Source organism: Copadichromis virginalis, linkage group LG13, assembly GCF_057382275.1.
Source record: "Copadichromis virginalis isolate Kocher_CV1m ecotype Utaka linkage group LG13, C_Virginalis_male_GT1.1, whole genome shotgun sequence".
In the NCBI taxonomy this organism is placed as follows: Eukaryota; Metazoa; Chordata; class Actinopteri; order Cichliformes; family Cichlidae; genus Copadichromis; species Copadichromis virginalis.
The window spans coordinates 16,798,727-16,822,125 of record NC_140630.1 but is presented as its reverse complement, the minus strand read 5'-3'; the positions used below and the strand labels follow the sequence as shown (position 1 = coordinate 16,822,125).

General features: G+C 39.8%; 2 protein-coding genes across 5 annotated transcripts; both read left to right on the top strand.

Annotated features, from left to right (window-relative positions):
• Positions 1 to 2,142: 2,142 nt before the first annotated feature.
• Positions 2,143 to 5,684, top strand: eif4ebp2 (eukaryotic translation initiation factor 4E binding protein 2). The gene is made up of 3 exons (XM_085477595.1): positions 2,143 to 2,453; positions 4,620 to 4,799; positions 4,900 to 5,684. The coding sequence occupies exons 1-3, from the start codon at positions 2,321 to 2,323 to the stop codon at positions 4,929 to 4,931; spliced, it is 345 nt and encodes a 114-aa protein (XP_085333721.1). The 5' UTR covers positions 2,143 to 2,320; the 3' UTR covers positions 4,932 to 5,684.
• A 1,913-nt stretch (positions 5,685 to 7,597) lies between these two features.
• On the top strand, positions 7,598 to 12,746 carry rps24 (ribosomal protein S24). Of its 4 annotated transcripts, none has more exons than XM_085477591.1 (7): positions 7,598 to 7,636; positions 8,384 to 8,452; positions 9,094 to 9,159; positions 9,252 to 9,461; positions 11,113 to 11,226; positions 12,079 to 12,099; positions 12,661 to 12,746. In XM_085477591.1, the coding sequence occupies exons 1-6, from the start codon at positions 7,613 to 7,615 to the stop codon at positions 12,082 to 12,084; spliced, it is 489 nt and encodes a 162-aa protein (XP_085333717.1). In that variant the 5' UTR covers positions 7,598 to 7,612; the 3' UTR covers positions 12,085 to 12,099; positions 12,661 to 12,746. The 4 variants fall into 4 exon arrangements, with proteins under 4 accessions (XP_085333717.1, XP_085333716.1, XP_085333714.1 ...); XM_085477590.1 differs by lacking the exon at positions 7,598 to 7,636 and adding an exon at positions 8,115 to 8,201; XM_085477588.1 differs by lacking the exon at positions 7,598 to 7,636 and adding an exon at positions 8,115 to 8,201 and having other exon boundaries at positions 8,348 to 8,452.
• Positions 12,747 to 23,399: the final 10,653 nt, after the last annotated feature.

The following is a 23,399-nucleotide window of genomic DNA, read 5'->3' as shown; positions in this document are numbered from 1 at the left end:
GATAAGAAAATGGGGTTCATCTCAAATTCATTTAAAATATTTAAACAGTCCTGCTAACTTAAGGGTTTTCTTCTCATTTGCAAGCTTTAGTTACTTACTTAAGAGTTTAAATGATGTCAGCTGTCTGTTTTCGTGGTTTACGAAAAATGTTCCCTGACAGAACAGTCCTGATAACAGAGTCTAAATCTGGATTCTCAATATATGTATTCCAAATTCCACTTAAATGTGGAATTAATGTGAAATGTGAAAAAAGGCCCATCAACAAACTCAAACAAAGCAGGAACAACACAGGTTGAACAAATATAACAATATGCAAATATATGCACAAAAAATTGAAGAGGAAAGTGCAAGTGATAGCCTCAAATCCAGTAAGCAGACAGCAGGGGATCCCTCGCCATGCATAAATTTACAAACAGGTCGACGTTGAACGAAAACACCTGCACAGTGTCTGAAGGCATCTCTTCCTCTCTGCTGTCAGGAGATGGAAAAAATGTCTTTAGCTGATTGCCTCCTGCAGGAAGAACTGATGACCTCAGGTTCTAATGATCATATATCTCCTACTTTCACTTCATGCCTCCTCTCCGATAAACCTGCTGGAAGGGGGAAACAGAGAATCCATGTAATGCCATCTACAGGTGACAAACTGGAACAAGATGGCCTCGCCCTGCAGACCCGTGCAAGAAGCATTTTGCCAGTACATTGATTTTGATCTGGCTCGTCAGATGCATAGTTTGTGAATTTATAGTTTGTTCTCTGTCTGGTCTAGTTTACAGACATCCGGTCTCTGTTGACAAAAATTATAACACAATATAACACAAAATTACACACTCTCAAACATGGAAACTCTTTGCATCACACACACGCACACATAGAGAATCACCTTTTCTTTTGAAAAAGAATCATACAAGAATGTGCATAGTTAAGCTAAAGGATTGGGCATGGAGCTCTAAACTGCATGAATAACTACAAACTACTCTTAGCTCCTTCCACTATTTCTTGTCAGTTGTCAATCATGCTTCAGCTTCCTGCACTTGTTGCTGTCCAGTTCATCTTCTGCCCTTTCTTTTTTGGATCCAAGTGCCTTGCCATTATACTTGTTTTGATCTGTAGATAATGCTTTCAGCTAACTGCCAACATAAGTGCTCAGAGGTGACCGTACAATCATATTCATTTGATCAGCTCACCACTGACGCTACACCTTCTGCACTGCTTTGAGCTCCAGGAGGTTAACACAGCAGACCCATTATGACCAGATACAGCTGCCAGCTGCCCTCCATCCAACAAGTGATGCACCCAGAAACACTGCTTTTACTAGCTTTTATTCTCTATTTCTATTCTCGCAGAAACTTTAAGGTATATCTGTGTTTTGTAAAGGTTGATTTAAAATCCCTCTTCCGACTACACTTCAATTCTGAGGCAAGCGGAGTAGATGATCCCAAAGTGATCATCTATGAGAAAGCTTCCAATGGCTCGTTTTGGAGATCATCTCCCTCGCACCCCCCTCTATCACACCAACCCTCTGCATGTCCTCCTTCCCTACATCCATGAATCTTTTCTGAGGACAAGATTCATGGATGTCCTCTTTTCCTCTTGCCTGCCAGCTCCATCATAAACATCCTATTGTCCAATATTTTTTTTTTCTCAGTGCTAACATCTCCAAACCATACATCATAGCACGTCTCACTACCATCTTGTAAACCTTCCCTTTCACGTTTGCTGCCATCCTTCTCATAGTTGTCTCTTCAGAAACCTTAAAAATAGAAATTAACGTGGATGTGTACATATTTTATAGCAACACCAAACTCAGTTTTAAGAATTATTATAATTATTTAATAAATTTTTAATTATAACCGCCTCCTATTCTGCTATTAAACCCTTTTTTCATAAAATAAAAGATAATGTTTTCACTTTTAGCAAGGAAAGGGGAAACTATACATGCATGTACAGCCATGTCCCCCCCATTTGTTTTTGTTTTTTTATGTTGCATGACAGAAACACCTACAAGTCCATCCATTTCTTGCCAGCATGCATGATTTCCGAAGAACATACAGGTTTCCCTGTTAACGTATAAAAAAAGGTTTTAACCGATAGTGACGCCTCGCACGGCTGACCTCACATCCGGACGCAGCTTGTCGTGCTTCCTGCCTTGCTGAGGGAGGGGACGGTGCTGACGGCTGGGAGGACGAAAGGAGAGACAAGAAAGCTTTAGGGAAGACATACGAGAGTGGGGAACGGCCCGGGTTTCCACCGTCCGTCGGGAAACAAACACCCCAGTTTTCTGTAGCTGCTGGATTTGTCACCAAATCAGCGCTAAACAAAAATGTCGACCAGTCGTCAGCTTAGCGAGAGCAGGGCCATCCCGACCAAGACGGTGTTGATCAACGACACAACGCAGCTACCTCATGACTATTGTACCACCCCCGGAGGCACTTTATTCTCTACCACTCCTGGAGGTGAGAGGGCAGCTCGCCTGCTTTGTCGTCGATTTGTAGGGAAAGAGGGGACTTTTGGAGTGAGGTGGTGCTTGTGGTCTCAGCTAAGCTTCAACTGTGCCTGGCAGTGTTGGCCTAGGCTGCCTTGTCATCCAGATGAAAACAAAAACAAAGCTTAGCCCCGCCCCCGTGCGCTCTAGCTGCTGCCTGATTGGCTCGTTGGCAACGCAGAGATTCCATTAGTGCATCGTTACCTGAAACTGTGTATAAAGGTGTACTTGTTACATTTGCCAGCGGTGGTGAGCAGAAATCTGATGATCGTTAGATTACAGGTAAAGGCGTGTCTCTGTGGAAGCTCGTTTTCACCACTGGGATTTTTTTTCATGCATAAGTCGAAGTTTTGACTTATTAAGTTACTAACTTCAAAATGAGTTATTAAGTCGATATTTTGACTTATGGATCGCAAGAAATTTAGTTTTTCAGTGGCAGAAACAAGCTTCCATAAGTTTTAGCTTCAGTTCATAATACTTGATTTCTACAAGGACTCAAGCAGGGTTGCCAAACATAAGGCCCAGGGGCCAGAATTGGCCCGGCAAAGACTCCAATCCAGCCCACTGGATGGCGATGGAAAATGTGAAAGAGGGCATAAATTTTGGACTTTTAAATGTATTTTAATAAGTTTTATACAGGTTTTTTTCTGCACATAAAGATCTCCACTTTGTCAGTGTATACGTACAATTGATTAAGTAACAGATAAACAATGAATTAAATGTTTTGACAATAGGTCTGCAGTAAAACAAGTCCTGTAAATGAACAGAAACTTGGTTTTGTAATTATAGCACAGTATGGGCCTACCAGAACCTTCTGTAAATTTCCACGTTTATTTGTTACAATGTAAGCCCAAAGAGTTGTGCTGACAGATTTATTTCGTTTACTACAGCAACATTTCTTTACCATGCAGAGAAACAGAGAAGTATTGTTGAGAATGAGCATTTGTTTATTTTTCTCATATTTAATGCAGATTAAATGTGTAGTTGAACTGTTTTCAGTTGCTGAAAGGGCAGTTTCACAGGTCCATTTCAGATCAAAATGGGCTGTAATGAGGCCCACAATGTAAAATGAGTTTGACATGCCCGCACTAAAGGATCCTTTCCAATAAGGACAATTTTACACAATTTTCCTGCCTGACTGGCATCACTGATATGCTTTATTCTGCATAGTAATAGTACTTACATAGAGACTTTCTGTTAAAGCATTCATTTCTAGAAGTGGGTGGTTTGATCCTAATATCAATATTATCAATATTGGATACTTTGTTTCTGTATTCTATGTTCAGTATGTAGCTGCTGAATTGTGTTAATTATTTTTGGGGAAACGAACAAAAATACCTCAAAGATGCACTACAAAAATATATCTGGACCTTTTTGTGTAGACTGTAACATTTATTGCATTTATGGACTTTAGCACAGATACAGGCAAAGAGAGGAACATTTACATTATAGGTCTCCAAAAAAAAAAACAGTGCGCAGGATTACACAGCACTGTTTTTCTTTCATTATCAGCAAACGGTTTGTACAGGAAATGTCTGTATTAAGCATTACAACCACAAAAGGACAGTCAGTTTACAGTGAAATGAAACTGCTCAACTACACTCTAAATGCACATTTAGTTTTAGGCTAGAATAATGAATAGATGGGGTTTCTTAGGAGCAGGAAGAAAATGCCTGAGAGGAAGAAGTGAAACTAAAATTTGAAGAAGCTCAGCTGATTTGATCAGTCACACAGGTGCTGCTGATGAAATCAACTTGACCTGTGCTGCCGTTATTGTGAACAAGCTGATGTTAATGTTATTAGTTTCACCTGTGTTTGCCTGCTATGGAGAAGAGGAAAAAGGTCAAACTGCATCTTGAGTCAGCCACGAATGCAAATACTGTGATGTCACCATGGCCATCAAGACTGCAGATTTTAGTACGTTTATTCAGAAATTATTAGACAATAGTGTGTACAGGGAAACTCAGAACCTAATGGGGAAATATGTGCAGGAAGTTGGCTTCACTAATGTTATTGCATATAGTTGAATCTGGCCCCTGTGGATGAAGACCAGGCTTTTGCCTTTAAACAAATTAAGCTGCACCCATATTCACCATCTCTTTGAAAGGTAGCAGAAACTTGATGTTTCCCGTTTCAGGAACCCGGATCATCTACGACCGCAAGTTCCTCCTGGATCGGCGCAATTCTCCCATTGCCCAGACTCCACCGGCTCACCTGCCTGTCATCCCTGGCGTGACCAGTCTAAATGTTCTGACTGAGAACCGGAAGAATGAAGCCAACAACCACGTCAACAACCACGATGGGAAGCCTACAACTGGTAAAAGATCCACTGTTCCACATATTGATTAATTAATCTGCCTCTTCTAGACACATCTCAATACCTACTTGTCCTGTTCCCCTTTCTTTGTGCTTTAAAGGTGATGATGCTCAGTTTGAAATGGACATCTAACCGACTGGAACCACACCAGCAAAAGGAAATAACCTGGCAACACGTGTGCCAGTGGCTTGGCTTGTAGAAACCAATGTCGTGAGCCCTCATGGCAGCCATCTTCTTTAGCTCTTTGTCTCACTGCTGGATGTAATGTGTGTAAACCATGGGGATTCAGTCTATCATACAGGTACAGTTTGGCCATTGCTGGAAACTCGGTTTATTTGAATAGATTTCCATGGTTACCAGTTGCAGTACAAATTAACTTCACAACACGGGAGCTTCTCCCAGAATGCCCAAACAAATTAGTCCAATTTCTCGGGAGTCCCCCAGCAGAGACGTAAAACAGGAAATAATCCACGTTAATTGGGAGAGGAAGTGGTTATTTTTTAAATTTTTTCTTTTTAGTCTTTGCCTCGGAATCAATCGAAACATATGAAATTCCACACAGTCTTTGGTTTTGAAGACCCTTGTTAGCATGATATTTCAGTGATTTTTTTTTTTTTAAATTGTTTTGAAACTACTTGAAAAGCCCCACAGTCTATTATTATTATTATTATTATTATTATTATTATTATTATCAGTTGGACTCTTTAGTTTCCAGTGATGGTTTGTAAAGGGATGCTGTGTTTTCAATTAGGTGAAGATTTCATGCTATTCCAAGACTTCACTCTTCATTATCAACACAAGGGTGCACAAGTTTCCAATTTCCAAGATATGTTTTGTTTTTTTGTTTGTTTGGCTTTTATGTTTTGTTTTGTTTTTTTTGTTTGTTTTTTTGTTTGTTTGTTTGTTGTTGTTTTTTTGTTTTTTTTAAATGAATTTTAGCCTGCGATTGAGCGGTTTTTAATCAAAAAATGATTGTACTTCCCACTTATGTAAGGTTTCAACCTGGCAACTGACAAACAAGCTTTTGATTTTAGTTACATTTCAGTATAACAATATAAAGCCACTAATTTCATCACGACCGTGGCCTCGCTGTGATTTTTATTTTCATGTTTCTCATCTGCCAAAAAAATTATTATTTTTTTTTTTTTTTTTTACTACACTTTGATCTTGTGTTGGCAGGTGCTCTGCATTCATAATTTGATAAAATCGAAGGATACTTGGCACCATGTGCTGGGAGCTTTCCAAACCAGATAAAAACATTTAGAAGAACATGGAAACGGTTAATATCCTGCTGATGTTTTTGGTGCGATACAAGATTTTGGAAAACTTGAAATAGTCCAGATGTTTTATATGCATTTTATTTTTTAATACGGTTTCTTAGTACTGAGTGAATTTGTTTGGATATGGGCACTGTCAAGCCTGTTGAATTGCAGCCAGAACAAACTGTTTGCATCAGGCTTGATGGATGCTGTAATCAACAAATCTGTCCCCCAGTGTCCTTAACCCATTTTAGATTACCTTGTTCATCTCATGAGTCACGCCTGCCCATGCCTTACTTTACATGAAATGCAGTAACTAGATACCTGGTCATCAATTTGTACTTTCCAACAGATGTTTATTTTTTCACTGCAACATTGAACAGGTAACATTGTACTTGGCAATTGAGCAAAAGGAATTCTTTTTATTTTCTTTGCCATTTTTCTATCCTCAAACAGCTGTGAAGTTTTGAAGTGCAATGGTAAATATGGGATATTGAAGTTGGCAATGTGAGAGTACCGCACACTCATGTTCAAATATTTTTTCTTTTTAACACCACAAATCATATTCATACCTGCTAACTGTACTCTGTCCAAGTAGCAGCTCTGAATTCGGTAAATGACTCAACATGAAGTTTGTTTCTCAGTAAGACTGGAACCTCTGATGTCTGTCAGATTATTTTATTTTTTTTCTTCTTTTTGCCGTTATTAATTCTGGCCATGTTTCGTGATAAGTCTTTACGGCATTATAATTTACACGGCAGATTTCTTTCCAGTGACTTCAGTTTCACAAAGAGGGCTTAATATTATGCTTTGAGAGACAAATTTGAAACCAACTTTACTGTAATCTTTTGTTCTGATTTTTAAATGACGTTTATTTTAAATGAGACTCCAATGCCAGTGGACACTGTTGCTGCAAGATCAATAAAATTCTGTAACAAAGGAAAAACAAGATTTTTTGGGGGCTTTATTTTTCTTCTTTGTGTGTGATTTTGGCAACTTGGAGAGGCAGAATCACACTCGTGCAAACAGGTGTGCTGAAGTTGATCTTTCTTATCTGATCACCCTTGTAAACATTTTCCTATGTCTTTTATTCATTGAGTGTTGTTTAGCCAACCACCTATTACCATCTAACACAATAGTGCATGTAACTTACTTTCTTAAAAAAAAAGAAATGGTGTTTGGTGTGTTGTTGGTGTTTACGTTCATAAGTAAATTGATTGCTCTATTTCAAAAGTGCATAATAAACAAGAGGGAGGATACTGAATTACCACCAACAACACTGCACCACTCACTTTACATGTTTGGAAAACTGCTTAATACTTAATCCTATCTCTGTTACTGCTCTTTCATAATCTCTTCAATAACTACATATGTATGTACATATAGAAACAAATCTGACCTATACTTGGTTTAAAAAGAAAAAAATATTTTTAAACTGTGTTTGGAAATTGAGCTCTACACTTAGTCTATTCCCTAATTTTACTCCAAAAACTATATAGTCATCTCCCTATTTTTTTTTTTTTTTTTTTAGGGGGATGGGCATTGTTAAAGTGGATGGATCTTGAAGCTCCAAAAGAGGTGTGTGTTTGGAGTTACCCTGACAAAAACCTGCACTTACAGTGTCCTTTTTTCCAGCGCAGTTTGGAAATGAAATGTTTTCATCAAAAAGCAATTTGGTCCTACCTAAAAGGTTCAGCCCAGTATGTTACAGTATTAAAAAAAATGTTGTTAGCTGTGTTGTGTTTTCTATCCATCTCTTAAAATTAATGACTATAAAATGAGAATTGATGTCTAGTGAACTGAAGAACTGCCAGAAGTGTTGTTCATTATGTCATTTTACTCTGGAAGTTTGTTTCCTTCACTGAAAACAAGTTTTGTTGGACTGACTTACTCAAACCAATGCGAAAATTACTAAAAACTCCGAGAATCTAAAATGTAAATTAAGTCAAAATTTTGAGCTAATGATCTAAGCGTTTGAGATAAGAACCTGTTTGTTTTTTTAAAAATAACCCGATATTTTGTATAGCAACAAGAATTTTGATTTGTAAATGGAAAAAAAGTATTTTTTCCGATGAAAAACAATTTTTTAAGTGGCAGAAACAAACGTCCACAGTTTTTACCTCAAACGCCAAATGTTTTTATGGTGAGGAAAGTTCTGGATTTTTCTTTAAAAGTATCATATAATAGGCTCTATTTCTTTGTAGCGTAATTAAAATGTTTTCACATTTATTAAATATTGTTAGAAACCGAAATAAAATAAAATTTCGCCGATATCATCTTTTCCATCAGGCAGTACGAGTAACATGCTCGCTAAATTTTGTGCAGGCATTAATCCGGTTGCCTGCTGGTCCTTCCTCCTTTTCTACGTCCCTGAGCGAGGCCGGCGTCAAGATGGTGAGTCTTGTGGTGAAAATTGCGAGTAAAATCTGTCGATCATCGAGGTCATCCGTTCACCAACACACATTTCTCTCAGACCAAGTGATCCTTTAGAGCTGCTTTATAATAAAATGTTGATATTGTTGTAGTGTGAAACGATCTTAGAGAAATTTCAGCGATACCGTCAGGATGCTAGTCTGACTGAGGTCGATCCGCATATTGCACACACCAGAGGCTACACTCGTCTTTCCAGTCGTTGTAAATTGTTTTCTATGCACCACATGGCCACATTAACACGCTTAGATAATACGTTAATTTAGAAAATAAACACAAAGTAGCGCAGCTTACAGTCCTACCTATGGCAGCTAACGTTAGCATAATTACACGAATGGCGGCCCACACGTTAGGCTAGCATGTTTGTTAAAGTACCACAAGAACACTTCAGTAACGGACAGAAATAGGCTTTACAGCAATTAGTTGTTTTATTTCTAAGTTAACACACCGTGTAAACGTTAGGAGAGTCGAGGACTTAACGGTTATGTCAACATAGTGGTATTTAGGTAGGGTGAGACAGGTGAGCCTCTATCTTCACTATTATGAGGCTCTTACAAGTACAGCAGTTTTCTCGTTGCTAATGCATAATTTCTTTTCGTCTTCAGAACGACACTGTAACAGTCAGGACCCGCAAGTTCATGACGAACCGACTGCTTCAGAGGAAGCAAATGGTAAGGGCTCTCATGTTCATAGTTGATCACATCTCGAGCTTAAGCTCTAGTCCTGAAGCAGCACATTTATCGCCTGCCCTTCCTCTCTGTAGGTCGTCGATGTCCTCCATCCCGGCAAGGCCACAGTCCCAAAGACTGAAATCAGGGAGAAGCTCGCCAAGATGTACAAGACCACCCCTGATGTCGTCTTCGTCTTTGGCTTCAGGACTCAGTTTGGTGGCGGCAAGACAACAGGCTTTGCCATGGTGTACGACTCCCTAGATTATGCCAAGAAGAATGAGCCCAAGCACAGACTGGCCAGGGTGAGTTTTGAATAACTTTGCCAAGTCAAGTCAACACAAGTGGCTATACAAAAATCAGAGAGCTGTCTGTTGAAATTGGTATATATGAGCAGGAGATGTATGTTCTCTCAGCCATCTCACAAATTTTGCACGAGTCTGGACCTCCAGTGTAATGTTATGGAATATTATTTTACCCGAGAAGAGCTTTTGATGACATTAGGACGTAGTATTTATTATCTTGAACTAGAGCCAGATTAGTACCAGATTTGATGTTTTTACAGAGTAAAATGTGACAGGGATATTGGCTGATATTCTGCATGTAGATGCATATAAACATGCGGTATGTTGGAGAGATATAGAAAGGGAAAATGATGGGGCTTCTATTGACTTATCAGGATACGCGTTTGTCAAAATAGTTAGCACCTTGCTATGAAGACCCTGCTTGAGTCATGATACCAGAGATTCAGGAAACCAATATCACGAGAAGTGCCTAATTCTCTGTACCCAATATGGCACCGTGGAGGAGGAAAAAGGTTCTCCCATGTATTTAAATCAAGATGTTTGCTGATTTGATTGTAGCAGACCATTTATTGAAACATTTTTAACAGTCTGTTAAAACACACTGAACTATTAGGATGGTTGTTGAGTGGCCTCCTAATCGTTGTACAGGTATAATGTTGGCTACATTGCATTAGACTAACCATCCATATACCATGGACCATAGCTGATTTTACAGTGGCAAGCTGTCTCAAATAAAATAGCAACCAGTATTTCAAGGAAGCATCGCAAAGTACTTCCGTACCCCCAACTAGTTGCACTAGTCCCCCTCTTCCACTTAGTTGTTTTGCTGTGCCCTATGTGTGTGTGATGTTTCCTGTCCTTTTCAGCATGTAAGGATAGTCAAGCTTCAGTACACATGCTGCCTAAAAAAGATCTACAGCAGCAAAACACTTGCATTTTCAGAATCAGTTCTGAGGACGTCTCCATCGTATGCCATGCAGTGGAGCAGAGAGTATTAAAAACAGTGGGGTCAGAGCCATTGGGTGGACATACAGTTTAATGATGCCTTGAACTACCACTAATTCATTTTTTGCAGTAGCCTGTATTTAAAAGAAGAAAATGTGTTCCTGTTAGTAATAATGATAGTATCTCTGATAAAGAAGTGCTAACGGTGAATTGGTTCAGCCCTCCTGTAAACTAGATACTGAACACAGTTTTACATTTGATTGATTTTAAGTTTTTGGTGGAACTCTAGCAGAGCAGCCCTTGAACATAGAGGAAATGTCCTTTCTTAGTTTGATAACATTGTTATTAAAAAGGATGTGTCTATTGAGTCTTTTTTTTTTAAAGTTCTTATGCCTGCACTGAGTTTCCTAAACTTTGCCTGTGACATGTGATTGTCATACAGTAGTATTTAAAGAGACAAAAACTAACACTTGAACTAATAAAAATAAGAACAATGAAACAAGAAAATCCACTCTAGAAACGAAATTAAACTAAATTATTAAAAATAAAAAGTGAGAATGAAATAAAATGAAAAACTAACTACGAAATATAAACCGTTAATAGCTCTGACTCTGACGGGTCTTTTTAAAAGCCTCTCACAGTCTCGAGGTTTCCCATGTTCTTTTACAGTCTGTAAAATAAAATGCGTTTGTCTTTGTGTCCTCAGCACGGTCTCTATGAGAAAAAGAAGACCTCCAGGAAACAGCGCAAGGAACGCAAGAACAGAATGAAGAAAGTACGAGGCGTCAAGAAGGCCAGTGTTGGCGCTGCTGGCAAAAAGGTATCGTGAGCACTCGTTGACCAACCTCATAGTTTTCCACGGGGAAATAGTCTTGACCATTATCCAAGCTACTGTGAAATCTCTGTATTTCTTGATTTTCATTACACACCTGTCCTTTTATTCTACCCTGCTAATCTTTGTTTCTCCACAACTCTTCTGCTATTTTAATTTCCTTTGTCATCTTTCCAATCATATCTCATTGTCTTCGGAAACTGTAGAAGGTAAATGCTTTCCAGAAATAGACTTAAATGCAGTGTGCAGATAATCCAGGAGTTACATTCAGTAGCTCAGTAACTCCTGCTTTTGCACCACCCCTGATCCATCTTTTCACTAAAGCTGTAGTGCTTTTGTCTTTGGATGTACACTCATCCAATATGAAAGGATCTGACCCCACCGGTTAATACATAATACTACCCATCCCTTCTCCCAGTACTAACAAGTACTACTGTAAACTAATAGTGTTGTAGTTTTATAAACCTGTTAACATAGCGAGGAAATCGCCCAAACAATAAATCAAAGTAGTGCTTAAATGATTATGTAATCTCTTGAAACCCTGCATACTTCTGTACCCTCTTTGGCATCAGTCACATAGAATAGATCTCTGAAATGTCACAGCCCAGCTGGACAGTGTTTTAGCCCAATTCACTGCATCTGGAATAGCTACAGCACAGCTGGCTAGGAAAATATTGACACTGTCCAGCCATGCCTGTGGTGCTGTCTGTTGGCCTTGGTCAAAACTCTCGGGTCCATTCAGAGCTCTTTTCTATTCCACGTTTCAATTTTCAACATGTTAACATCGTTTTTGTGCCATGTTTTGTTCTTGATTTTGCTTCCCATGGATTTCTTTTGCAGAAATGAAGTGTCAGTCTGCAGGTATAGAAGCAGAACAAGCATGGTGTGCTAATGTGTTGCACATCAGACGCTGATAGACCTGAGCTTTGCCGTGCATGTCATCCCTTATTTTCCCTGCAGTTTTCCTTCAGTGTTTTTCACCCCCCGCAATGGTGTTTTTAAACTCCCAGCTTATGTGTTTTCCCACTACTCCAGCCCATTCTACCACTTTATCTGCTACAGTGGGCTTTTCCCACTCTGTCTTAGATTTGAACAGACTGCTTTGATAGTGCATATCTGTAGTTAATAGAAGCAGAGTGTAGCATGTGGGTTTTAGCTTGTTTTGTGTGGGAGGAAGCTCAACTAAAAGCCTGTCGATGTGTGAATTTTACTCTGGACATTATGTTCTTCAAGTAAAATGTCTTACTCAGACTGCATTCAAGTGTGAATTTAAACTGTCCCAACAAAAAATGCAACTTTTTTTGTGAACATTTGTCTTTATTTGCACTCTTCTAACTTACTGAAACTCCCTGTGAGGTTTTCTTTTGCTGTAGTTTAAATTAAATTTGCTGTGGTATTGATTTTTTTTTTTCTTCCCCACAGTGATCCCAGACAGCCAGGGAGGGTCTCCGTGCTCAAGATGTTCTTGTATATTGTCATCAAATAAAGTTTGGAAAAAATTGGAAAAATGTGTCTTTGTGTTTATTTGTTTTTGAAAGAATTGAATTGACCATATGTTTTTAAACTCTAGACTTTGAAAGAAGCCAGCAGGTGTTTGAGTGTTTCTGTAAAACACTCGAGGAGTGAAAAGTCAGATAGCTGGCAGCCAGCCTTCTGATCTGAATGACCTGCTGTGTTTTTGTAGGTTGCCGAGTAGAAGCTGTTGGAAAAGCTGATATTTGTAGCTTTGACATCTGTGAATTTCATTACTAAGGACTCTGGGCCAGTTTTCCAGTGTGAGTGCAGTAAATATGATGAACACAAGTTACATATTTACATAGTTAATTGACACACGCAGTGTCGATGGTGACATCCAGTGGCTTTGCTGTAACATTACTGTCAAGCAGCCAACAAGTGATTTTTTTTTTTGTTTGTTTTGTTTTATTCTTCAATTATTCACTTGTACAACTCATTAAATAATGCAAAGGTTTTATATTTTAATGTAAATAATCTAAATGCAGGGTCAGTAAATCTGATTCAATAGCCATTTTATTAGGTACATCAAGTCAAGTGGCTTCATTGTCATTTCAACCATGTCCAGTGGTACAGTACACAGTGAAGCGAGACAATGTTCCTCCAAGACCATTGTAAAAATCTATATCTGTACATCTTGCTAGTACCAGGTTGGACCTCCTTTATGTCTTGAAATCTGCCCTTACTCTCCATGATGCAGGTTCAACAAGGTGCTGGTAACATTCATTGGAGATATTTCACCACACCCTAAAAGTGTTTTCCTCCTGGAAGTAGTCATCAGAAGATCGGTACACAGCAGCAATAATCAGGTAGACTGTGGTGTTTAAATAACTCATAGTTTGTTCTCAGGGACCTGAAATGTCTGGGCCTATCATCCAAGTGTCACAGCAGAAATAAAGACTCCTCTGCTTTGCTAATATTGTAGAGTCTGTGCAAACTGTAGCTTCAGTTTCCTCCTCTTAGCTGACAGGAGTGGGGACCTGCTGCAGTCTTTGCTGCTGTAGCCAATCTGCTTCCAGCTTCCGTTTGTTGTGTGTTCTGGGACGCTCTTCTGCATACCTTGCTTGTAATAAAAGTTTATTTGGGTTATATTTGCCTTCCTATCAACTCAAACCCGAATGACTTCTTTTGATTGACTGGGCATTTTCATTTTGCTCACTGGAAATTTTCTGTATTTCAGGCTGTCAATTCTCATAAAACATGCAGGTTAACAAGTTATAACTCACTAAAATCACGTCAGGTCGTCTTGATCATGTGTATGTGCACTGAGTCCCTGACATTTGATTGCCTGATTAGATATCTGAAGTAACAAGCGGTTGAGCAGATGTACCTAAGTGGCCAGTGAGCGCACCAGCTTTTGTTTGATTAGAAAGCTTTTGCTGTAATAACACGAGTGGCCACATGGGGGCTCCTTTCATTGAAAATATGAAACTGGTTTGATGTGCTGAAGCTGCTACTAAAAGGGTGGTCACCTGACAAATTAGGTATTTTAACTCTTTTCGATCTAAAACCTTTTTTTATATGAAGGTCAGTGATGACTAAATAATACTAATACACAGGTTAGTCAGTGTTTGGACCTGTTTATAAATAAATACCATTTGGAACAGAATAGATATCCCTCTGCAGTGTGACCTTTTCAGATAATTTGCATCAGAATACCCTGAGAGACTGTAAATGAAGTGATTAAAATGCCAAGGAATACTCTGTCCTCAGGGTTACCCTCACTCCATGCTTCTGCGCCAGTGTCTCGCTTTCTTGTGTGGTTAGAATTTCTTCTTGTAGGAGAAATGATTGCAAGAAGCTAAAGAGGAGAGGAAAACTCCTCGTGGCAGATTGAGTGCACACTTTAAAGTAATGAATAATAGCATACAACAAGGAAAATGCAATCTGACAGGCACTAATGCACTGCTAAAAATGACAACCTCTACCCCCAAAATAGCATTATCCAAAGTGCAGCAACTACTTTGTACAATCTGATGTAACATGTGCAAGTTAGGGACCACGCTCAAGCTCTGTGTTCCACATAATGTATATAATTCTGTTCAACCTTGCAGTTTGACATATTTCCATGCCTTTGCACTGTTAAATGTAGGTCAGACACTTCTCTACCGGAGTCCTCAGTGTACACACCACCGGGAAAAAAGGGATGGGAGGGGGGGGCAGTACCTTGGAGCCACTTCCATTGACACATTTTGTGTCATGGGCTCTTGTTTCCCAGTAGAAAGCCCTATATATACCGGGCAGCCCCGATGGGCTTTTCCTTTAATCTGTGCCAGTCGGCAAAGATTAAACACTGAGTTTATCGAGATCATTTGGACCGCGACACAACAGAAAGGAGTTCCTGTATGAAGACTCCACTAATTAAGTGTGCAGTGAGCTGGTAAAGTTGAGCATATTTTTCCAGCACGGCATGGTTTTCTTTTTCCTTGCCACGAGCTGGAAAATTGCTTTCAGATTGAGATTATCTCATCTTAAGTGTCTTATCTTGCCCTGTAGAGGAAGATAGAGTATGCTACATAGGTGTGGAGCGCGAAGAGTTACTGGGGACAGACGAGAAAAAGACTCTGTGGTGGGAGGTTTGACATAAGTGGAGCTTTCAATCCAGGGACTGGTAACAGATGGTGTTGGGAAATTAAGCTCCACTCGCCGCAGCCCTGTTGGTCCGTCCCAGGAGTCTCTCCCTCGCTTTTGTCTCTCTTTCTTCTCGCGGCTCTTGTTCTCAGTGTCTCTAACTCTTTATTTTCTTGCCTCTGTTTCATATCTTCTCTGCCCCTCCTTTGTTTTAGCATTAAAGTATCTAAATGAGTTTCGTTCTGCACTAATCCAGCTTCTCTTCTAATAACGAGAAGGCAGGGTGACATCAGCAGGTTAATGCAATAAATTGTAATTTACAGAATTAAGCTGTGGACGAATAAGGGTTAGTAATGTGATGCGAAATAATGGAAAAAAGGGTAGGCTATATTGATGAGAGAAAAATAAGCAGACTGTTAAGAAGCCGGTGGGTGACATTGAGCTGCGGATTGGTGTGTTTATACAGTACCTGCAGTCTCAGCAGCGAGAGTCTGCCAAGGGCCTCCAGGGACCCTCGAACATGCCACATCAAAGCAGATAAAGGACAACATTCACCTCTGCTTTCCTTCAAGACACGAAGGGGATTTGTAATGAGAGTATTCGTCTACCTGCATGTAGAAAAAGAGGTGGGGATTTTTTTTTGTAGTCGTTTTCAGGATGGATATTTATGAGGAACACATGTTTATGCCCTCACCACAGGTGCCGTTTTAATGGCCTGTCCCTCTCCATGCAGTACAGCGTTATGGTATTATACTAATAAGGAGATGGACAGAATTCCCGATGACTCACTATGTGGTTTTGCCAGCATGTCCGTGCAGTAATCAATAGCAACAATAGCCTACACGTCTCATACAAAGGCCTTATTGTTTTCCATGTTATGATACTGTGTGTGTGCCACTGCTTCAATGTGCAATGTTACTCATCTGAACTGGAAACTATACAGCCTTACTTGTATTTGATGCTCTAATAAAATACATTTTGTTACTGCCAAGCTGGTGTGTGTTTGCTTTGCAGCTATTTGCTTCCAAATGGTATGTTTTCAATAGCTCTGTAAATATATTTTGCAAAAGAGCAACTTGCTGCTGTAAAGTGTGGCCGGGCATTCAAGGATGCGCTGCATCTTAATGAGGTATGTCTCCCTTGTTGGCCTCAGCAGGGGAATCATCACAGCTCATTTTGCAGTCCTGCAGTGTCCTATCAGCTTTGGCAGCCTGCACTAAGTTCACTCCATCTGCCAGTTGCTAGGTGCTGATATATAAAATGATCTGTGCCTTGGTAGCCCCTGAGCACCAGGGATGTGATTTGCTTTTGAGGACAAACTGTGTTTCGTGAATCCTAATTATCCTCTTTGCATCGCCAGCCTGACATGGTTTTGTCATTTATCCTTCTCTGGAAATGGTGGAAGAGGTTAAAAAAAAAAAAAAAAAAAAAAACCTGCAGAGACTGCAGCAAACTGCATCTGCCCAAACAGACAGAGCTCCTCTGATTGTCCCGTATAGTCGCTGAAATGCAACAATGGTATTTTCCATCAATGCTTCCACCCATTCAGAGGAAGGTGGGGGGAAAAATCATACCTGCTGTCTAATGCTGGCATTCTAACCAGTGTGCACATGTGAAGAAAAAAAAACAAACACTTTTCGGTTTCAATCATGCGAGGTGTATTGAAACCACTCTGTGGTCCTTTTTTCCAGGTTGTTAACATGCCATCTGAGGCTCAGAGGACATCACACCAGAGTAAAAATGTGCCAGCTGACGTGCGTCCCGGCTACCTTCCAATGTCCTCAGGAATTCTGTTCATTTTGGTTGGCACGGAAGGATAGTCTGTAGAGCACTAAGAAAAGGAAGTCGGGGGCCGGGGCATGGGGGGATAACGCGGATGGTTGCAGGAGCGGGAAAGAAAAAAGGATTCGGCAGAAGGGGAGGTAAAGGAGGATGGAGTAATCGGAAAGGGCAGCAGATGTGGGTGACTGTATGATGGAGCGCTGTGTGTGATAAGTCATGATCTCCACATCGGGATCTGTGTGTGTTTATGTGAGCACAGTTATTGAGAAAATATATGCGCATACGTGTGCCCTCGGGCTTAAGAGAACGTGTGATGCAAAAATAATCCAAGTCTGTGCCTTGCAAACATTGCATCACGGTGTTCCAGTTTGCTAATGAAACTGAAATAAACCAAAACGCTGCCTAATGCTGCCTGTATCAAATACGGCAGTTGTAATATTGCTGGCTTCTCATTCACTCTTTGGACAAAAATTAGACATGACGATTGATGAAACTTCTGCATCTGTCTGCTCTGCTGACAGGTGAAAAAAAAGAAGCCAAAAACAAAGAAAATGTGTTAGGATGATGGAAGTAAAATTTTGTTACTGCTTTGAAGGAGCCAGGACAGCTGTTTCCCTTTCTTCCAGCCAATCAAGCCACAGTCACCTCATTATATCTCAAATACTGAAGCTTAAAGACGATGAATTTGGGTTTTTGAAGGAGTTTGCAGGCAGGAATCAGTCGCTGCGACATTCAGGACCACGTAGAAAATCAGGAAATTCTACCAGACAAATGTTGGGTTGATTGTGTATATTATAACAGTAATAATAGCTGTCCCTATAACAATATGTTGCTCACAATGAAGCACAATACCAGAGTCACCCCAGCGCCCAAACCGAACTCTTTATCTGCCTGTGGCGTGCAGCACTATTTCTTGGTTTCCAGTATTTATGCCACCCTGTCCTAATATGGTGCTTGTTACGTATCCGCAGACCTGTATGTCACATGCTCTCTGCACTGTGAAATTATTCCTTTAAATTTCTTGGTCACTAATGTGAGTTACAGTTACTTGTAAAGGCTTGGAAATTACAATTACGTGAATGGAAGATTCAAAATATGAAAAACAAACCCCCAGATGCAGGCAAATTTATAGATTCAATTTATGAGTGCAAAGCTCCCCAGTGCCTGAGTCTGGTCCAGTTTTCTTCAATCAATGAAACAAATTTGTGTTTTAGATGTTGCATCATGCTGTTTCCAAAGTACCAATATGACTGTGGTACACGGTTTTCCAATAGCTGTCAAAAAACAAATTGTCTCAGTCTCAGTGGGTGTGCAGCAGATATAATCCCTATCTGAGAACACGGTCAAATGGTAATAGACTTCATTCCTGGTAAGGATGGGACAAGGTTGTGTTTAGACTGCACACAGCACTTGGCTGTCTGAATGGCTGAGTTATTCTGCCATTTTTCAGCCCGTGCACATTCCTCCACTCATTGGTATTCCTGTTCATATTACCCTCCTCAATCAGCAGCAGAGGAGCTCTGATTAATGGCAACAGTGAGAGCAATCTCCCAGTGATTCATTAAACAGGACTGGCATGAATAAAAAGGAAGATTTGCTCATATTGCCTCTCTGATCCCATAATATGTTCTGTCGCCGGAAAAAATTTATAATTCATGGTGTTGTTAGTGGCTCTCACCATATCCACGCATTAAGTTCATGGAGCTATATGAAATTAGGGGAAAAGGGATATTACTCAGCATCATTATATCAGGTCATTGTTGGACTAATTAATGTTCCCTGTTTAAGTTTGGGGCTCTAGATTTATTCACTGATCTTTTAACACTTGCACAAGTAATTAAAATGTAATAAACCTTATTACTGCTGTTTTACTCATCATCTCATTACTGGTACATTTTGGTGCAGTTCACCGCCCTGATATGTCTGGATCAAGCGGCCACCCCCATGGCTGACAAATGAAGCTGCAATGCTGCCAACAGCCACTTCAGGTGGGCTACGAGCCCAAGTCAGTCCCGTACACTCCCATGAAAAAATACTAGAGGCAGTAGGTGGATGTAGACATGGTGACATCATCATTATCGTGTTTTGAAACTGTAAGTAACGAGCAAAGAGTGTATGACTGTGAAACCCTACGCAAACTGGCTAATGACAAGAAGTTAGATGACAAGACGTTAGATCCCAATAGATCCCAACGATTTAGGATTTTTCAAGACTGATACTGATACCGATATGTGGTAATTTAAAAACTTGATATTCTAATTTATTGGCCTAAAGTGTTTTGTCTTTCAGAAACATAAAACATAAACACATTTCCCTAACATTTATCATGTGTGATTATTTATTCACACTATGACTGACAGTGCACAGATCAGCGGGTTTTTGTGTTTGTGCCATTCCAAATGTGTGTTGCCAACAGGAAGTTACAGATCGCCCCCTGGTGGGCAAACTATGCAACATCAACACTCATAACATCTTTGAAGGATGTTTCTGGTCTCCTCCTTTTTAATGTAATGCGAAGAGCTAATATCAGCCAATACAATCAGCCAGCTGATACAGCTGTTTGCTCTATTAGCTTCTATTTGAATCTCAGAAAGAACAAAATGCGTAAAATTGACTTTTTGTGCAGTGTGACCTTAAAATTGGTGAAAAATCTCATAAAGTCATCAGAAAAGTGTTTACTGAGGTAACATAGTGAAATAACTGAAGTCCACTTTCCTATAGACTTCTATACAACCAGGAGTCTGTTTTAAACCACTGGAGCTTCCCGCTTGGTCATTAAAAATAAAACTTGCTTAAGGCAAATCTTTGAGTAATTCATGGCCCTGACATATCTGGATCAGGACATGTTGGCTTCACTTTTCAGACCTGGAAGCAAAGTCCATCTTTCAAACTCTCTCTATGGGAAATACCAAATTCAGAGATGAGATTAACATGTTTACAGCTGGATACAAGAATGGTTTTGTTTCCCACATATAATTACTCCCTTCTTAATAAACTTACTGTTGGTGTGTATTTTATTTATTTATTTATTTTTAAAAATCAGCCATTTGTAATTTTGGCTTAAAGTGAGGGACTTTGATTGACTTCTTTAGGTATCTGTAACCCATTGCTGTCTTCTAGGCTTCACTTCGGCTAATTCTGTTCGCTTGACCCTGTTTGTGATGGTTGGTGCTCTCTGGAGACATTTTGGTGCAATTATTTGACAAATAAAGTTTTCTGTGTGATACAGAAACTTTAAGAAGTCTGTGCTCCAGGAAAAAGTCTCAGAAATTCTATGGCATCTATCTGTGCAGTACAGTTTATTATACAGAATGCATCTTGCTAACCAAACTTGTTAGCTTTAGCTGACAACTAACATTACCAGCCTAACAGATGTTTCTACACTCTCTGACATTTAAAATAATACACAGTTCTCCAGCCAATGGGTGACATGGCTATGGCCATCTTTGATATACAGTCTGTGGATTGGATAGAATGGATGTCATTCCCTCCTGAGGAACACAAATATCTCTCATCAAACTATACAAGTTATATATTATTCAATGTAGTTTTCTTTGGCAACATTCCTGTATTTACTGAGTCACAATAATTAGATTTTTGCACTTTGGTAAAGAACTACAACATGTGACTAATCATAGCCATAGTTTTAGTGACCCAGTTTATTTAACTTGAATTGCAAAGTTTCCATTTATTAAAAGCATTTTGTGTTGTATAATCAAGAATTCTAAACGAATTTAATGTAAAAGTCTTCCATCCACTGCCACAACACGCACTGGTAAATAGCATAAAGGCAAAAATGAAATTGCATTCTGCACTCATTGGTTAAGCATGCTGGAAAACACTGCGTCCTTTCCAAGATGAAATGAGAACCTGAAAGCGACACCCTCACAGCTGAAATATTCACACTAGACAAAACCCATCTGAGGGAAATCACCTCAGTGTTCCCATCCACAATATTATCACAGATTGATTTCTATCAAACATTATCCCTGCAAATGTGCACGAGCATGGGCCATCAGGCGAGTGTCATTACTGCTGCTCATTTGCGAGGTAAGAGACAATCGGATGTGACAGGGGCAGAATTAGCTTTGTGTTGGCTCTCTGTCACTCTCATCCTAAACTGCTGCTGGGTGGGGGAGTATGATTAAAAGGATATATAATTCCACCCTGCACATTAAAGACCCCGTGCCCCACTTTCCCTCCCACCTACACTGCAGGGCATACAAAGGCCGTGCTCACGCGACGCATGAGGTTGCAATGGAAGCGCCACATTTCTGCTGCCTTTCTTCTTCGAGGTGATTGCAGATCTGAGTGATAAAACGATGAAAGCATCAAAGCGTGAAGGCAATCATATAGAGATTTCTTGCATTGCTTTTTCATAATAGTACACCTACTTGAAATGGATGTAGCAGTTAGTGGAACTGAGCTGCAGACATGTTTCTTTACACAGGCTCCACAGTGGTGTCTTTCACTGAGTAGCCTGCTGTCTCGTTGAGCAGTGTTAAAAATCAATAGGCTCTGACCTTACCTCTGTTGCAGGCTATGTTGGAAGCCCCAACACACAGATCAGGCCACTATATGTCTTCTGCTGTCTCAGTACAAGCACTTGACAACTAAAGCTACCAGGTGACAGTTGAGTAGCTGAGTTCTTGTGAAAGGTAAAGGTTACCATTGCAGCAATCTCAGTAAATTATTGATGCATTTATATTTACACATACAATAGTGCTTATTACAGTTTTGTTGCAGTCATTCCAAAAGCTGTATTTTAAAGTTTAAATCTGCCCATCCTTGTATTACCAGAGGGCTTGAACATGACAATGAGTTCATTTTACTCAACTTATCTCAGTGCAATAGAGATCTGGGATGTGGTGGAACGGGAGATTCACATCACCGTTGTGCAGCCAACAAATCTGCAGCAGTTTTGAAAGAATCAAGGCAGCACGATGGCAAAAAGGAGGTCCAACCTGGTACTAGCATGTTGTCTCTAATAAAGTGTCGAGTGAATGCATACATACATTCATGATAGTCAGATGGTTTTCTATAGGGGGGTGGGGTGAGTGTGTGTGTGTGTGTGTGTGTGTGTGTGTGTGTGTGTGTGTGTAATAAGCAAATGCCATAGTTTCAATTAAGATCATGAACACACTAAATATTATATCTGCAAAAACAAAAATCTGCATGTCAATATTATCTTGGTGAGCATGTTTGCATACTGATCTTCCTTGATTTCATTACAATTTCAAAAAGACACAAAAGTTTTGTGCAGATAAGTGAATGCGGCAAATAAATCAGCAGCCTCTCCTTGATTATTATGCATTGTGGTGAATTTATACTGTGCTACATAATTTTCTTGAATAGAATAGAAAGGATGGGCCTGAAGAAAAAGAAACCCTGCTTTCACTAACTGTGTTTTATGTTTGAATAGTTTACCAGCCTAACGCCATAAATCCAGATGTTCCTGCACTCTCCGTAAAACCTGGTGCAACTGGGTCAACTTCTAATATTATGACAAAGGTTGCAAGTAAGATTGCAGATTTCTCCCTGTGTCAGTATTTCAAGTTGTGAAGACGGATTAGGCTACGTGTTAAGAAGCACATTAATAATTAAGCAGTACCCAGAATATAAGCTGCCCCCTGTTGTGCAGTCAACTGCACTGGCATGAAAGAGCAGGGTTGGAGGGAAATGGAATGAATAGCAAGAAGTGTTTAGAAAAAATGAATAGCAGGAAGCGAGAACTCCTGTAAAGTTAACAGGGAAGTCACCAGGCTTTTCCTTATAAACTGAATACATTTCTGCATCAGAGATTGCAGCTAATTGAAGTGAATCAACACTAGAGACCATCTCGCAATGGGATCACAGATCACACCCACTCAACCTTTATTTGGTTTTGGCCCAGCATTTTCCGTTTTGGACTCTCAGTTTCTGTTTGATATTCTCTGTTTGACTTGGTTTGTTGTAGTTTTGAATATTACCTTGGCTTAGGTTGTGTTTTCATTCATATTTGGCATTTGTAGTTATCACTGTTAGTTATTCTCATGGTTTTCCTGTCCTCCTATGTGCACTGTGTCTAGTCTGTGTTTCTGTTTCCTGTGTTTAGTCTTCTCTTTGTGTTTCCTGTCTTATTTTGATAGTCTCTTGTCCTGAGTGTGTGGTGTTGGTTTTGCGTTCCTTCTTTCTCGTTAGTTGATTCTGTTCACCTGAGTCTTGTTTTCTCCAGCTGTGTTATCTTTCCCTGTATACATCGTTTATATTTAAGCCCTAGGTTTTCCTTGGTTCTCTGTCGTGGAGTTCTGTTTGTC

What these genes read in the sequence shown, in the direction of transcription:
- rps24 (XM_085477588.1), top strand. Translation starts at nt 8,130, where the DNA reads ATGAAAAACAATTTTTTAAGTGGCAGAAACAAACGTCCACAGTTTTTA. An exon ending in TGCTTCAGAGGAAGCAAATG is followed by an intron (nt 9,160 to 9,251) that starts GTAAGGGCTCTC and finishes TCCTCTCTGTAG; the next exon opens with GTCGTCGATGTCCTCCATCC. An exon ending in CCAAGCACAGACTGGCCAGG is followed by an intron (nt 9,462 to 11,112) that starts GTGAGTTTTGAA and finishes TTGTGTCCTCAG; the next exon opens with CACGGTCTCTATGAGAAAAA.
- eif4ebp2 (XM_085477595.1), top strand. Translation starts at nt 2,321, where the DNA reads ATGTCGACCAGTCGTCAGCTTAGCGAGAGCAGGGCCATCCCGACCAAG. An exon ending in ATTCTCTACCACTCCTGGAG is followed by an intron (nt 2,454 to 4,619) that starts GTGAGAGGGCAG and finishes TTCCCGTTTCAG; the next exon opens with GAACCCGGATCATCTACGAC. An exon ending in CGATGGGAAGCCTACAACTG is followed by an intron (nt 4,800 to 4,899) that starts GTAAAAGATCCA and finishes TGTGCTTTAAAG; the next exon opens with GTGATGATGCTCAGTTTGAA.